Source organism: Ranitomeya imitator, chromosome 4, assembly GCF_032444005.1.
Source record: "Ranitomeya imitator isolate aRanImi1 chromosome 4, aRanImi1.pri, whole genome shotgun sequence".
In the NCBI taxonomy this organism is placed as follows: Eukaryota; Metazoa; Chordata; class Amphibia; order Anura; family Dendrobatidae; genus Ranitomeya; species Ranitomeya imitator.
In genome coordinates, this window is record NC_091285.1 from 459,571,982 (window position 1) to 459,587,888 (window position 15,907).

A 15,907-nucleotide genomic window follows, 5' to 3' on the forward strand; every position below is an offset into this window, starting at 1 on the left:
TCAAGGTGATAAAGGGATCCAAACCCTAACCCTAGGGATCCAAACCCTAACCCTAGGGATCTAGACCCTAACCCTAGGGATCCTAACCCTAGGGATCCTAACCCTAACCCTAGGGATCTAAACCCTAACCCTAGGGATCCTAACCCTAGGGATCCTAACCCTAACCCTAGCCATTTCTATTTATAGTGGGTTTTCTAGTTGATTTTTATGATTGGCAGCTGTCACACACTAAAGACGCTTTTTATGCCCCCAAAAAATATTTCTCATCATGCGTACCCAAAACGCAAAAGCAGGAAAAACGCATATAAATGTGTAAAAGCGCCGCATTTTTTTACTGCATGCGAAAACGCCTGCGTCTAAAAAAGCGCAGCGTTTGCACACGTTTACATGCGTTTTTTTCACCACCTGCGTTTGCGTTTTAAACGCTGAGTTTTTAAACGCAAATGTGAAACCAGCCTTAGGTAACCCTGATAAATGGGATCCATCTGCTTCCTCTTGCATCAGGTATGTTAGGGATCTGTTTTGGACAATAAGTTCACTTGCTCCTAAAAATGTGAAAAAAACAAACAGTAAGTGCAAATGCAGGTGTGAACGTAGCTTTACGCTTCTGATATTGGAGACCCTTTGCCTGTTCTCAATCTTGATCTGTCTTTGTCCCCTCTTTGTCTCTCTGCCGGTCTCCATGTCTCTTCTCCTGTTGATGTGGCTATCAGTTGAGATTAAAGTAATCAAAGATCTCCCTTGGCCTCCACCAGTGGGACAGCTGAACAGCACCGCCGAAACCCAAGAAAGTGATGTGAGCTCTTCATTCTCCTCCCAGCAGCCTCCATCTTCTCCACACTTAACATCCCAGAACAGTATTGAAGACAGCAATGGTGGGTTTCTGAGCACGAAAGCATGCTTTACTGTATTGCCGTAAAAGTGTCACAGCACGTATATAGATGTAGGTATGTTTTCTGTATAAATGACTAACATTGCATCTACACGTCTAGAGGGGAAAACCAGTTATTTTGTTTTACGGGGTCTATAAAAATATCTAATTTTGTATGTTGCTGACCGTGTCCTTTTAATTTATGCAATTTAGCGCTTTGCTGATCTTGCACTCGTGAATATTTGAGTTTTGGTAATATCCCGAACCAATGACGTTTGTGGAATAATTCTGCTATGGCTATAGTCTGTTAGTCCGCACTTCTGCCCTGACCTCATTGTAGTTTATAGCGGAGTCAGCAGAAATATCAATATTATCCTTCTTATGTTCCTTTGAAATATATTGCGAGCTTTTAGAAATTCGCTTGACTGCTTATGCTTTACATTAAGCCAGTGCTTGAAATCTTTTTCTTTCTTCATCCATTATGATGCGAATAATAGACCATGCAGATATAATAGAACTAGAGCTTATGTGGGAACTGGAAGTGGATCGAGCAGGATAAAAGCTATAAAAAAATAATTTTATGTTGTTTTTCCGAGAATCTTCTACTCCCTATTCTGTTTTTCCATTTCTTCCCTAAATGTCTCATAAACTTAATATTGTTTTAATGGATCTTTTTTTAAACACATGATTTAACATATTTTTTCCCCATATACAGTCCTAGGTGGTGCATAACCTCATTTACAGTTCAGGCCAGAGAAGGCTACCATCCATGATGGCACCCAGCGCAGAATGACTACTATGCCTCCTCTTATTCCTGTATTGTGACCCGTCTCTAGTCTTCTGCAATAGAATAAATATACCGTACATTTTGTTTCCCAAGTGTCAATCATTTCTCCTGAGCAAGGTAGCAGATGTGTTATTGATATTACTGATCATCTATAGGAAGTGTACTTCAACATGAAAATAAAACAATATAACGAATCCAAGAGGCATTATCTAAAACTACAGGAAAGCGTTAACATTCCCAGAATTGCTCTGACATATTCCTTTGCATTTATTGATATGCAAGAAAATTACCACTTCATAGTGACCTTGTGTAGATCTCTCAACACTTTGTACAATAATATATATATTATATATATATATTGGCTAAGCAGAAAAAAAATCTATTTACAAGCTTTCTGAGGGGCTCCTTCAGGCAGCTTTACAAATGAATGAGCCAAGAACACAATATTTTAGGACAATCTGTCAGCAGTTTTTTGCTACCTCATCTGATAGCAGCATAATGTAGGAAAAGAGACCCTGATTCCAGCGATGTATCACTTAGTTTATTGCATGCAGCAGTTGTAATGCAATCAGAGTTCTTAGATATAGCATGTAGCAGAGCTCGGAAAGCTGGCCGCTCCCACACCCGGCTCTCTACGTACATTGTCTATTGACAGTGAGCTGCTTATCACAAAAGAGGGCGGACCAGGAGGCACAAGCCAGCTTGTCCCAGCGATGATCATGCCCTAGTGATAAAAACTTCAATGTAAGTGAACAGCGCACAGCTTGAAACATCTCTGAATTCTGTGGTTTAACCCCTACCTCATGGTGTCCTCATATTATTTGGCAAAAATCTGCTGGCAGATATGGTTTAAGAGATGCTGGAACAGGACATTTGTGCGTGGGGTGATGCCTCCGAAAGATAAGCCAAGGTTATAAAATGAAAAGCTTAGTTACAAATGGTGAGGTGGTGGGAGTGATGGTTTAGGAATTTGGTGATCTGGAGTCAGTCTGGTTTAGATGTGGTGTGTCCATGTAGTGCGTTTTAAATCCAAGTGATAGATATCAGCTTGAATATCTGGATTTTTCTTTAGCTTTCATTCTTAAAATGTTTTCCCACAGTTGTGTCCAGTTCAAAGTTCAACACATCTGACATGCACCATAGCTTGCCACTTTTTTATGCCTCATATGTAACATAGTAAATGCCCCCATATGGGTGAAGACCTGTACACATTGATATTCTTCTGTAATAAATGGTGAACTGTTCGCCACCTTTGCTTCCGAAATTGTAGGCTGGTGTAGCAGAATGGCTAAGAAAATCCTAGTGCGCGTGCATAAGTATATATGAGGGGTGACTTTTACTAGACTGTGAAGTGCAATTTTTATCCCTTTCCGCAGTTCCTTTCATGCTGGGTAGGAACTAAATAATGCAACACTCTTCCTCACAATTAAATTGTAAGCTATGTTTTTCCATTACTTACAGACATTATAAAAATCCCTGGCCTCCATATTTCTTAATTGGCCTATGAGCAATGGTAATAGTCCTGAATATTTGTTATATAACTAGAATGTATGAACAATATAGTTATATGATGAGTTTACCTTATCGATGTGTAATTACTTCTACATGCAGAATTGCAACAAAACTGTAAAAAGCTGAAGGCATTGCTTTAATTTTAGCAGTCTGCCCACATCCTGATGTCAGAACTGTGACCGAATGGCTTAGCTGTAACTGTGTAAATGCCACTGGAGCTGCGCATCGTGTCTGTAATGTAGGTACAGGCAGCTCAGTGTCCAGTCTAGTGCAGGGGGGTTGCTGTTATGGCTGGCAATCAGGCAACACAGCGTGCAGTAATCAGCGCACATACAGAGATCAGGCAATAACCAAAAACAATAGGACGAGCTCTGAGACGTGGAATCTCTGTAGACTGCAGTACCTGATCTATCCTCACACAACTATAAGCAGCAGTGGATTGCGCCTATCACTACCTATGCAACTCGGCACTGCCTGAGGAGCTGACTAGCCTGAAGATAGAAATACAAGCCTGACTTACCTCAGAGAAATACCCCAAAGGAATAGGCAGCCCCCCACATATAATGACTGTTAGCAAGATGAAAAGACAAACGTAGGAATGAAATAGATTCAGCAAAGTGAGGCCCGATATTCTAGACAGAGCGAGGATAGCAAAGAGAACTATGCAGTCTACAAAAAACCCTAAAACGAAAACCACGCAAAGGGGCAAAAAGTCCCACCGTGCCGAACTAACAGCACGGCGGTGCACCCCTTTGCTTCTCAGAGCTTCCAGCAAAAGTTAATAGCAAGCTGGACAGAAAAAACAGAAAACAAACTAGAAGCACTTATCTAGCAGAGCAGCAGGCCCAAGGAAAGATGCAGTAGCTCAGATTCAACACTGGAACATTGACAAGGAGCAAGGAAGACAGACTCAGGTGGAGCTAAATAGCAAGGCAGCCAACGAGCTCAACAAAACACCTGAGGGAGGAAGCCCAGAGACTGCAATACCACTTGTGACCACAGAAGTGAACTCAGCCACAGAATTCACAACAGTACCCCCCCCCTTGAGGAGGGGTCACCGAACCCTCACCAGAACCCCCAGGCCGACCAGGATGAGCCACATGAAAGGCACGAACAAGATCTGGGGCATGGACATCAGAGGCAAAAACCCAGGAATTATCTTCCTGAGCATAACCCTTCCATTTGACCAGATACTGGAGTTTCCGTCTAGAGACACGAGAATCCAAAATCTTCTCCACAATATACTCCAATTCCCCCTCCACCAAAACAGGGGCAGGAGGCTCCACAGATGGAACCATAGGTGCCACGTATCTCCTCAACAACGACCTATGGAATACATCATGTATGGAAAAGGAGTCCGGGAGGGTCAGACGAAAAGACACCGGATTGAGAATCTCAGAAATCCTATACGGACCAATAAAACGAGGTTTAAATTTAGGAGAGGAAACCTTCATAGGAATATGACGAGAAGATAACCAAACCAGATCCCCAACACGAAGTCGGGGTCCCACACGGCGTCTGCGATTAGCGAAAAGCTGAGCCTTCTCCTGGGACAAGGTCAAATTGTCCACTACCTGAGTCCAGATCTGCTGCAACCTGTCCACCACAGAATCCACACCAGGACAGTCCGAAGACTCAACCTGTCCTGAAGAGAAACGAGGATGGAACCCAGAATTGCAGAAAAATGGAGAGACCAAGGTAGCCGAGCTGGCCCGATTATTAAGGGCGAACTCAGCCAACGGCAAAAATGACACCCAATCATCCTGGTCAGCGGAAACAAAACATCTCAGATATGTTTCCAAGGTCTGATTGGTTCGTTCGGTCTGGCCATTAGTCTGAGGATGGAAGGCCGAGGAGAAAGATAGGTCAATGCCCATCCTACCACAAAAGGCTCGCCAGAACCTCGAGACAAACTGGGAACCTCTGTCAGAAACAATATTCTCAGGAATGCCATGAAAACGAACCACATGCTGGAAGAACAAAGGCACCAAATCAGAGGAGGAAGGCAATTTAACCAAGGGCACCAGATGGACCATTTTAGAAAAGCGATCACAGACCACCCAAATGACCGACATTTTTTGAGAAACGGGAAGGTCAGAAATGAAATCCATCGAAATATGTGTCCAAGGCCTCTTCGGGACCGGCAAGGGCAAAAGCAACCCACTGGCACGTGAACAGCAGGGCTTAGCCCTAGTACAAATTCCACAGGACTGCACAAAAGCACGCACATCCCGTGACAGAGATAGCCACCAGAAGGATCTAGCAACCAACTCCCTGGTACCAAAGATTCCTGGATGACCGGCCAGCACCGAACAATGAAGTTCAGAGATAACTTTACTAGTCCACCTATCAGGGACGAACAGTTTCTCGGCCGGACAACGATCAGGTTTATTAGCCTGAAATTTCTGCAACACTCTCCGCAAATCAGGGGAGATGGCAGACACAATGACTCCTTCCTTGAGGATACTCGCCGGCTCAGATAACCCCGGAGAGTCGGGCACAAAACTCCTAGACAGAGCATCCGCCTTCACATTTTTAGAGCCCGGAAGGTATGAAATCACAAAATCAAAACGAGCAAAAAATAACGACCAACGGGCCTGTCTAGGATTCAAGCGCTTGGCAGACTCAAGATAAGTAAGGTTCTTATGATCAGTCAAAACCACCACGCAATGCTTAGCACCCTCAAGCCAATGACGCCACTCCTCGAATGCCCACTTCATGGCCAGCAACTCTCGGTTGCCCACATCATAATTACGCTCAGCAGCAGAAAATTTCCTGGAAAAGAAAGCACATGGTTTGAACACTGAGCAACCAGAACCTCTCTGTGACAAAACCGCCCCTGCACCAATCTCAGAAGCATCAACCTCGACCTGGAACGGAAGAGAAACATCAGGTTGACACAACACAGGGGCACAGCAAAAACGACGCTTCAACTCCTGAAAAGCTTCCACGGCAGCAGAAGACCAATTAACCAAATCAGCACCCTTCTTGGTCAAATCGGTCAATGGTCTGGCAATGCTAGAAAAATTACAGATGAAGCGACAATAAAAATTAGCAAAGCCCAGGAATTTCTGCAGACTTTTTAGAGATGTCGGCTGAGTCCAATCCTGGATGGCCTGAACCTTAACCGGATCCATCTCGATAGTAGAAGGGGAAAAGATGAACCCCAAAAATGAAACTTTCTGCACACCGAAGAGACACTTTGATCCCTTCACGAACAAGGAATTAGCACGCAGTACCTGGAAAACCATTCTGACTTGCTTCACATGAGACTCCCAATCATCTGAGAAGATCAAAATGTCATCCAAGTAAACAATCAAGAATTTATCCAGATACTCACGGAAAATGTCATGCATAAAAGACTGAAAAACAGATGGAGCATTGGCAAGTCCGAACGGCATCACCAGATACTCAAAATGACCCTCGGGCGTATTAAATGCCGTTTTCCATTCATCTCCCTGCCTGATTCTCACCAGATTATACGCACCACGAAGATCAATCTTAGTAAACCAACTAGCCCCCTTAATCCGAGCAAACAAGTCAGAAATCAATGGCAAGGGATACTGAAACTTAACAGTGATCTTATTAAGAAGGCGGTAATCAATACACGGTCTTAGCGAACCATCCTTCTTGGCTACAAAAAAGAACCCTGCTCCCAATGGTGACGACGATGGGCGAATATGTCCCTTCTCCAGGGACTCCTTCACATAACTGCGCATAGCGGTGTGTTCAGGTACGGACAAATTAAATAAACGACCCTTAGGGAATTTACTACCAGGAATCAAATCGATAGCACAATCACAATTCCTATGCGGAGGTAGGGCATCAGACTTGGACTCTTCAAATACATCCTGAAAGTCCGACAAGAACTCTGGGATGTCAGAAGGAATGGATGACGAAATAGACAAAAATGGAACATCACCATGTACTCCCTGACAACCCCAGCTGGTTACCGACATAGAGTTCCAATCCAATACTGGATTATGGGTTTGTAGCCATGGCAACCCCAACACGACCACATCATGCAAATTATGCAGTACCAGAAAGCGAATAACTTCCTGATGTGCAGGAGCCATGCACATGGTCAGCTGGGCCCAGTACTGAGGCTTATTCTTGGCCAAAGGTGTAGCATCAATTCCTCTCAACGGAATAGGACACCGCAAAGGCTCCAAGAAAAATCCACAACGTTTAGCATAATCCAAATCCATCAGATTCAGGGCAGCGCCTGAATCCACAAACGCCATGACAGAATACGATGACAAAGAGCACATTAAGGTAATGGACAAAAGGAATTTGGACTGTACAGTACCAATAACGGCAGAGCTATCGAACCGCCTAGTGCGTTTAGGACAATTAGAAATAGCATGAGTAGAATCACCACAATAGAAACACAGTCTGTTCAGACGTCTGTGTTCTTGCCGTTCTACTTTAGTCATAGTCCTGTCGCACTGCATAGGCTCAGGTTTACTCTCAGACAATACCGCCAGATGGTGCACAGATTTACGCTCGCGCAAGCGACGACCGATCTGAATGGCCAAGGACATAGACTCATTCAAACCAGCAGGCATAGGAAATCCCACCATTACATCCTTAAGAGCTTCAGAGAGACCCTTTCTGAACAAAGCCGCTAGTGCAGATTCATTCCACAGAGTGAGTACTGACCACTTCCTAAATTTCTGACAATATACTTCTACATCATCCTGACCCTGGCATAAAGCCAGCAGATTTTTCTCAGCCTGATCCACTGAATTAGGCTCATCGTAAAGCAATCCCAGCGCCTGGAAAAATGCATCAACATTACTCAATGCAGAATCTCCTGGTGCAAGAGAAAACGCCCAGTCCTGTGGGTCGCCGCGCAAAAAAGAAATAATAATCAAAACCTGTTGAATAGGATTACCAGAAGAATGAGGTTTCAAGGCCAAAAATAGCTTACAATTATTTCTGAAGCTCAGGAACTTAGTTCTGTCACCAAAAAACAAATCAGGAATCGGAATTCTTGGTTCTAGCATCGATTTCTGATCAATAGTATCTTGAATCTTTTGTACATTTACAACGAGATTATCCATTGAGGAGCACAGAGCCTGAATATCCATGTCCACAGCTGTGTCCTGAAGCACTCTAATGTCTAGGGGAAAAAAAAGACTGAAGACAGAGCTAAGAAAAAAAAATGATGTCAGGATTTCTTTTTTCCCTCTATTGGGAATCATTGGTGTGGCTCCTTGTACTGTTATGGCTGGCAATCAGGCAACACAGCGTGCAGTAATCAGCGCACATACAGAGATCAGGCAATAACCAAAAACAATAGGACGAGCTCTGAGACGTGGAATCTCTGTAGACTGCAGTACCTGATCTATCCTCACACAACTATAAGCAGCAGTGGATTGCGCCTATCACTACCTATGCAACTCGGCACTGCCTGAGGAGCTGACTAGCCTGAAGATAGAAATACAAGCCTGACTTACCTCAGAGAAATACCCCAAAGGAATAGGCAGCCCCCCACATATAATGACTGTTAGCAAGATGAAAAGACAAACGTAGGAATGAAATAGATTCAGCAAAGTGAGGCCCGATATTCTAGACAAAGCGAGGATAGCAAAGAGAACTATGCAGTCTACAAAAAACCCTAAAACGAAAACCACGCAAAGGGGCAAAAAGTCCCACCGTGCCGAACTAACAGCACGGCGGTGCACCCCTTTGCTTCTCAGAGCTTCCAGCAAAAGTTAATAGCAAGCTGGACAGAAAAAACAGAAAACAAACTAGAAGCACTTATCTAGCAGAGCAGCAGGCCCAAGGAAAGATGCAGTAGCTCAGATCCAACACTGGAACATTGACAAGGAGCAAGGAAGACAGACTCAGGTGGAGCTAAATAGCAAGGCAGCCAACGAGCTCACCAAAACACCTGAGGGAGGAAGCCCAGAGACTGCAATACCACTTGTGACCACAGAAGTGAACTCAGCCACAGAATTCACAACAGGTTGCTGAGCTCTCGGTGTTTTTATTGATGGCTCGGCTTATCTGAGACTGGGAGGTTCTGGTCTTCATTCAAGTTTTCCCTGACCCTGGGGGATTGCCCAGCAAGTAGCTGGGATGTCGTTCCCAGATCTCTGCCTGACATATCTTCCGTCCTTTGTTGTTTGACTCTCTGTGCCTTGTGTTCTTCTTGTGGAACTTTTTGTTGCCTGACCTTGGACCTTGTTCTGACCATCCGTTTTGCCAGCTCTGTTTGCTCCGATTTGCTTTCTGTTGCTATTCTGACCTCAGACCATTACCTAACTATGTATTTGTCTCTTCCCTCTGTTTTTTTACGAACCCTACTGACTTTTGACCTTGGACTCCTTGACTAGCCTGACTTTTGGCTTGTCTGCGAAAAGTGACTCTGCGTCACACATTATGCCGCTGTCTGGTGACTGTTATATGGATATATACAGTGGGGCAAAAAAGTATTTAGTCAGTCAGCAATAGTGCAAGTTCCACCACTTAAAAAGATGAGAGGCGTCTGTAATTTACATCATAGGTAGACCTCAACTATGGTAGAAAAACTGAGAAAAAAAAATCCAGAAAATCACATTGTCTGTATTTTTAACATTTTATTTGCATATTATGGTGGAAAATAAGTATTTGGTCAGAAACAACATTTCATCTCAATACTTTGTAATATATCCTTTGTTGGCAATGACAGAGGTCAAACGTTTTCTGTAAGTCTTCACAAGGTTGCCACACACTGTTGTTGGTATGTTGGCCAATTCCTCCATGCAGATCTCCTCTAGAGCAGTGATGTTTTTGGCTTTTCGCTTGTCAACACGGACTTTCAACTCCCTCCAAAGGTTTTCTATAGGGTTGAGCTCTGGAGACTGGCTAGGCCACTCCAGGACCTTGAAATGCTTCTTACGAAGCCACTCCTTCGTTGCCCTGGCGGTGTGCTTTGGATCATTGTCATGTTGAAAGACCCAGCCACGTTTCATCTTCAATGCCCTTGCTGATGGAAGGAGGTTTGCACTCAAAATCTCACGATACATGGCCCCATTCATTCTTTCATGTACCCGGATCAGTCGTCCTGGCCCCTTTGCAGAGAAACAGCCCCAAAGCATGATGTTTCCACCACCATGCTTTACAGTAGGTATGGTGTTTGATGGATGCAACTCAGTATTCTTTTTCCTCCAAACACGACAAGTTGTGTTTCTACCAAACAGTTCCAGTTTGGTTTCATCAGACCATAGGACATTCTCCCAAAACTCCTCTGGATCATCCAAATGCTCTCTAGCAAACTTCAGACGGGCCCGGACATGTACTGGCTTAAGCAGTGGGACACGTCTGGCACTATAGGATCTGAGTCCATGGTGACGTAGTGTGTCACTTATGGTAGGCCTTGTTACATTGGTCCCAGCTCTCTGCAGTTCATTCACTAGGTCCCCCCGCGTGGTTTTGGGATTTTTGCTCACCGTTCTTGTGATCATTCTGACCCCACAGGGTGGGATTTAGCGTGGAGCCCCAGATCGAGGGAGATTATCAGTGGTCTTGTATGTCTTCCATTTTCTAATTATTGCTCCCACTGTTGATTTTTTCACTCCAAGCTGGTTGGCTATTGCAGATTCAGTCTTCCCAGCCTGGTGCAGGGCTACAATTTTGTTTCTGGTGTCCTTTGACAGTTCTTTGGTCTTCACCATAGTGGAGTTTGGAGTCAGACTGTTTGAGGGTGTGCACAGGTGTCTTTTTATACTGATAACAAGTTTAAACAGGTGCCATTACTACAGGTAATGAGTGGAGGAAAGAGGAGATTCTTAAAGAAGAAGTTACAGGTCTGTGAGAGCCTGAAATCTTGATTGTTTGTTTCTGACCAAATACTTATTTTCCACCATAATATGCAAATAAAATGTTAAAAAAACAGACAATGTGATTTTCTGGATTTTTTTTTCTCAGTTTGTCTCCCATAGTTGAGGTCTACCTATGATGTAAATTACAGACGCCTCTCATCTTTTTAAGTGGTGGAACTTGCACTATTGCTGACTGACTAAATACTTTTTTGCCCCACTGTATATGAAGTAGTTGTGAACGATACAAGCTTGATTCTTATATGTAACTTAAAACATTAATCATCTAGCACACTGTAACACTGTGGCCGAGAGCAGAAAGAGATCTCTCTCTTCAAAAGCTGCATCGCGAAACGTGCGTCAGGAGCCGCTGGGTGAGGTGTGGGATCTGCCATTCATGAAGAGTAAGCAGGAGTGACTTATTGCAGCATCTGTATCTGGTGTTGTGGACATTGTTTTCCTCTACTCCTGTTTTACCTGCTTTTTTGCTACTGGAGCTGCATATAATATAATAATATATAATAATAGTATTGATCTGGTCCTGCCCCCTTTGGTTACAGTCTCTCGAGCTTGAATGTTGCTCATGCCCACATGAGCGATAGTGATACCACATGGGATAGAAGTTACTTGGCTGATGATGTGTGGAGACATGCTCTCGGTTAAATTAACCCATATTGTAGGTCCTTACGATCTATACAATTGTATTTAAGTGACGTAACGTGTATATATTGTGCTGAGTGTTACACCAACCTTTGGTGTTCCTTTTCTGCATATTTTTGTTGCACAATTTTAAATTAATATTTTATTTGATTGTGATAATAAAGATTTTTTTAATATTTTTATAAAAACTCATTTAGTCCTCCTTGTTTTGATAATGAGTCTTATATGGTAGAATATGTGTGGTGATAAATGAACCCGAGCGATACGCAACCATGCTCTATTTAAATTTGAGAGCACATTTTAAATACTGATGTATAGACTGTGAAAATGAAGATGCTAATGAAGCGCCATACATTACAGGAATCATGTTGCGCTCAGGCTGAAGTAAAATTGGCTGTGGAGCAAATTGATTACATTTCTTGAGATTTAAAAGTCAAGCTATCTTTTTAGAATCTTTACTGTGTTCCAAAGCAAGTCTGATATTTTCTACTCGTTTCATCAGTATATTATAGAGAATTTCCTCCTGCGGATCTGTACATGTAAAGTGGGCAAAGCTAACTACACTGAGAAGAACTCTTACAATGGATTGTGATTCTAAGCAGATGATATAGAGTTTCTACTGTAATTTCTTTCGTGACTTTTAAAATGTGTAGAATATGCAGGCTGAGCAATTGTTGAAGGGTGTGATATTTATAATCTTTTGGAAGGTCATCAATATGAAATCTGTGGGGGTCTCAACACCAGGCACCTCCATTGATCAGCTGATAACTCTGGCAGCAGCCAGACATGCCATATACCGATCTGGAACATAACTCCATACATTGTGTAGAGGCCATTCCCAGATACTGTACTTTGGCTCCTATTAAAATTAATACAGAGTACCGTGAAATGGCTACATACACTTGTGTTATCTGTCTGATAAAGAACTTATAGATGCTGATCAGAGCTGGTAATTGACCTGATGTTCATGACTATAATAGTTCAGGGGTTGTTCTCACACCTCCACCCTGCAGCCAAAGAAGGCTCAAAATGTCCCTTTGGCCCATATGAAAAGGCCGCTAATATCAAAGACCTGTGATATTTGGGAGCCCTGTTAAAGATTCTGCTACTGGGACTCATGAGCTTAAAATTATGCTTTTGATGTTGAGTTGGTTAAAACATAGTTCTTGCACAATTAGCAAAGTCTGCTTTCCAGTCTCGGATGTTGTAGCATACAGTCATGGCCAAAAGTATTGACACCCCTGCAATTCTGTCAGATAATACTAATTTTCTTCCTGAAAATGATTGCAAACACAAATTATTTGGTATTATTATCTTCATTTAATTTGTCTTAAATGAAAAAACACAAAAGAGAATGAAGCAAAAAGCAAAACATTGATAATTTCACACAAAATTCCAGTAATGGGCCAGACAAAAGTATTGGCACCCTCAGCCTAATACTTGGTTGCACAACCTTTAGCCAAAATAACTGCGACCAACCGCTTCCAGTAACCATGAATGAGTTTCTTACAATGCTCTGCTGGAATTTTAGACCATTCTTCTTTGGCAAACTGCTCCAGGTCCCTGATATTTGAAGGGTGACTTCTCCAAACTTCCATTTTTAGAACTCTCCACAGGTCTCCTATGGGATTCAGGTCTGGACTCATTGCTGGCCACCTTAGAAATCTCTAGTGCTTTCTCTCAAACCATTTTCTAGTGCTTTTTGAAGTGTGTTTTGTGTCATTGTCCTGCTGGAAGACCCATGATCTCTGAGGCAGACACAGCTTTCTCACACTGGGCCCTACATTATGCTGCAACATTTGTTGGTAGTCTTCAGACTTCATAATGCCACGCACACGGTCAAGCAGTTGAGTGCCAGAGGCAGCAAAGCAACCCCAAAACATCAGGGAACCTCCGCCATGTTTGACTGTAGGGACCGTGTTCTTTTCTTTGAATGCCTCTTTTTTTCTCCTGTAAACTCTATGTTGATGCCTTTGCCCAAAAAGCTCTACTTTTGTCTCATCTGACCAGAGAACATTCTTCCAAAACATTTTAGGCTTTTTCAGGTAAGTTTTGGCAAACTCCAGCCTGGCTTTTTTATGTCTCGGGGTAAGAAGTGGGGTCTTCCTGGGTCTCCTACCATACAGTCCCTTTTCATTCAGATGCCGACGGATAGTACGGGTTGACACTGTTGTACCCTCGGACTGCAGGGCAGCTTGAACTTGTTTGGATGTTAGTCGAGGTTCTTTATCCAACATTCGCACAATCTTGCGTTGAAATCTCTTGCCAATTTTTCTTTTCCGTCCACATCTAGGGAGGTTAGACACAGTGCCATGGGCTTTAAACTTCTTGATAACACTTCGCACGGTAGACACAGGAACATTCAGGTCTTTGGAGATGGACTTGTAGCCTTGAGATTGCTCATGCTTCCTCACAATTTGGTTTCTCAAGTCCTCAGACAGTTCTTTGGTCTTCTTTCTTTTCTCCATGCTTAATGTGGTACACACAAGGACACAGGACATAGGTTGAGTCAACTTTAATCCATGTCAACTGGCTGCAAGTGTGATTTAGTTATTGCCAACACCTGTTAGGTGCCACAGGTAAGTTACAGGTGCTGTTAATTACACAAATTAGAGAAGCATCACATGATTTTTTGAACAGTGCCAATACTTTTGTCCACCCCCTTTTTTATGTTTGGTGTGGAATTATATCCAATTTGGCTTTAGGACAATTCTTTTTGTTTTTTTCATTTAAGACTAATTAAATTAAGATAATAATACCAAATAATTTGTGTTTGCAATCATTTTCAGGAAGAAACTGAGTATTATCTGACAGAATTGTAGGGGTGTCAATACTTTTGGCCATGACTGTTTACTATATATTATCTTTATTGCAAATTCTGAATAAATAAGACATTTAGTTTATTAATTATAATCCACTGTTATATACGGCAACCTGATGATTGCAAAGTCTTGCCACCTTCAGACAAAGTGGAAGACCCTAATTTATAATATTTTTTTTTACTCCCTTATATAGCACCATTAATGCCACTGCTCACAATCTAGATTCCCTATAAGTATGTCTTTGGAGTGTGGGAGGAATCTGAAGAACCCTGATAAAACTGATTCAAACACGAGGAGAACATACAGACTCCTTGCAGATGTCCTTGCTGGGTTTGAACCCAGGTTCCCAGTGCTACAGAGCAACAGTGCTACCCACTGAGCCACTATGCTGTTCATAATATTCTATTTATACTGGAATGCTAAAAAATATAGTGAACTTGGAATGCTCTGTAAGGCCACGTGACACCTTGAGTATTTGGTCTGTTTTTTTGTTTTTTACCTCCGTATTTGTAAGCCGAAACCAGGAGTGGAACAATCAGAGGAAAAGTATAATAAAAACATGTAACCACTTCTTAATTTTCTTTCACCAAGTCCTGGTTTTGGCTTACAAATACTGAGGTAAAAAACTCAACAACTGCTCAGCATGTGCACGTGGCATAAACTAACAATTCAGCATGTCATGACATATTGTGAGGTAAAGGACTAGGTGGCAAGACTGGCAAAAGCCACCAGTGGTACCGGATGAGTGTAAGGTATAAGCTCTGTGAGAATTTATAATAAGGCCTATGTGCCAAAGTTTCAGTGGAAAATGTTGTAAAATTTGGCACAAAACTCATTTTGATGGTCTTGTCATTTTTCTTACAAGTCCATATGCACCATGGACCACACATGAATAGCACATAGACCCATTGTAGCTTGTGTGCCAGTACATATGGCCAATCTTCTACATGGACCGATGGTTTGACACTTAATGAGTTATCCGATTGCAACTCAAACAGGGAAATGAAGTACACACTTTCAGTAAAAACGGTCTGATAAACCAACTTGGATTTTATCTAAAATTAACTTCTTTGGTGCCTAATACTTTGACTGCTAATATCTGTGCAACGGAGAGGAAAAATAAATATAAATTAAAGTTTTATTCCACTCTGCAGCCATTATTACATTGTGTGTCCGGCTCAATATTTACAGTTTGGTGAAGGTCCTCTTTGATAGAAAAAATGCTGCTTCCAATTGGTCAAAGATTGAATACACTTTTATGACAGAAATTGATACCTTTTAATGGCTAACTGAAAAGATGGCAACAAATTGCAAGCTTTCGAGACTACTCATGTCTCTTCATCAGGCTAATACAAATTCTGAAGAGTCACATATTTATACACAACACAGCACAGAAATAAGCCATAGATAAGACAAGTGACATGAAGCAGAACTACCAATATGGGAG

General features: G+C 42.4%; 1 protein-coding gene across 3 annotated transcripts in view; it reads left to right on the plus strand.

Moving 5' to 3' along the window:
- Positions 1-15,907, plus strand: part of SHF (Src homology 2 domain containing F) — a 427,205-nt gene that overhangs the window by 278,196 nt on the left and 133,102 nt on the right. The window contains exon 4 of one of the 3 annotated variants that reach the window (XM_069765812.1): positions 714-875. The exons of 1 other annotated variant lie outside the window; for it this stretch is intronic. In XM_069765812.1, coding sequence (XP_069621913.1) covers positions 714-875 — 162 coding nt within the window. The remainder of the gene's footprint in view (positions 1-713; positions 876-15,907) is intronic. One more of the 3 variants, XM_069765810.1, reaches the window with a different exon arrangement.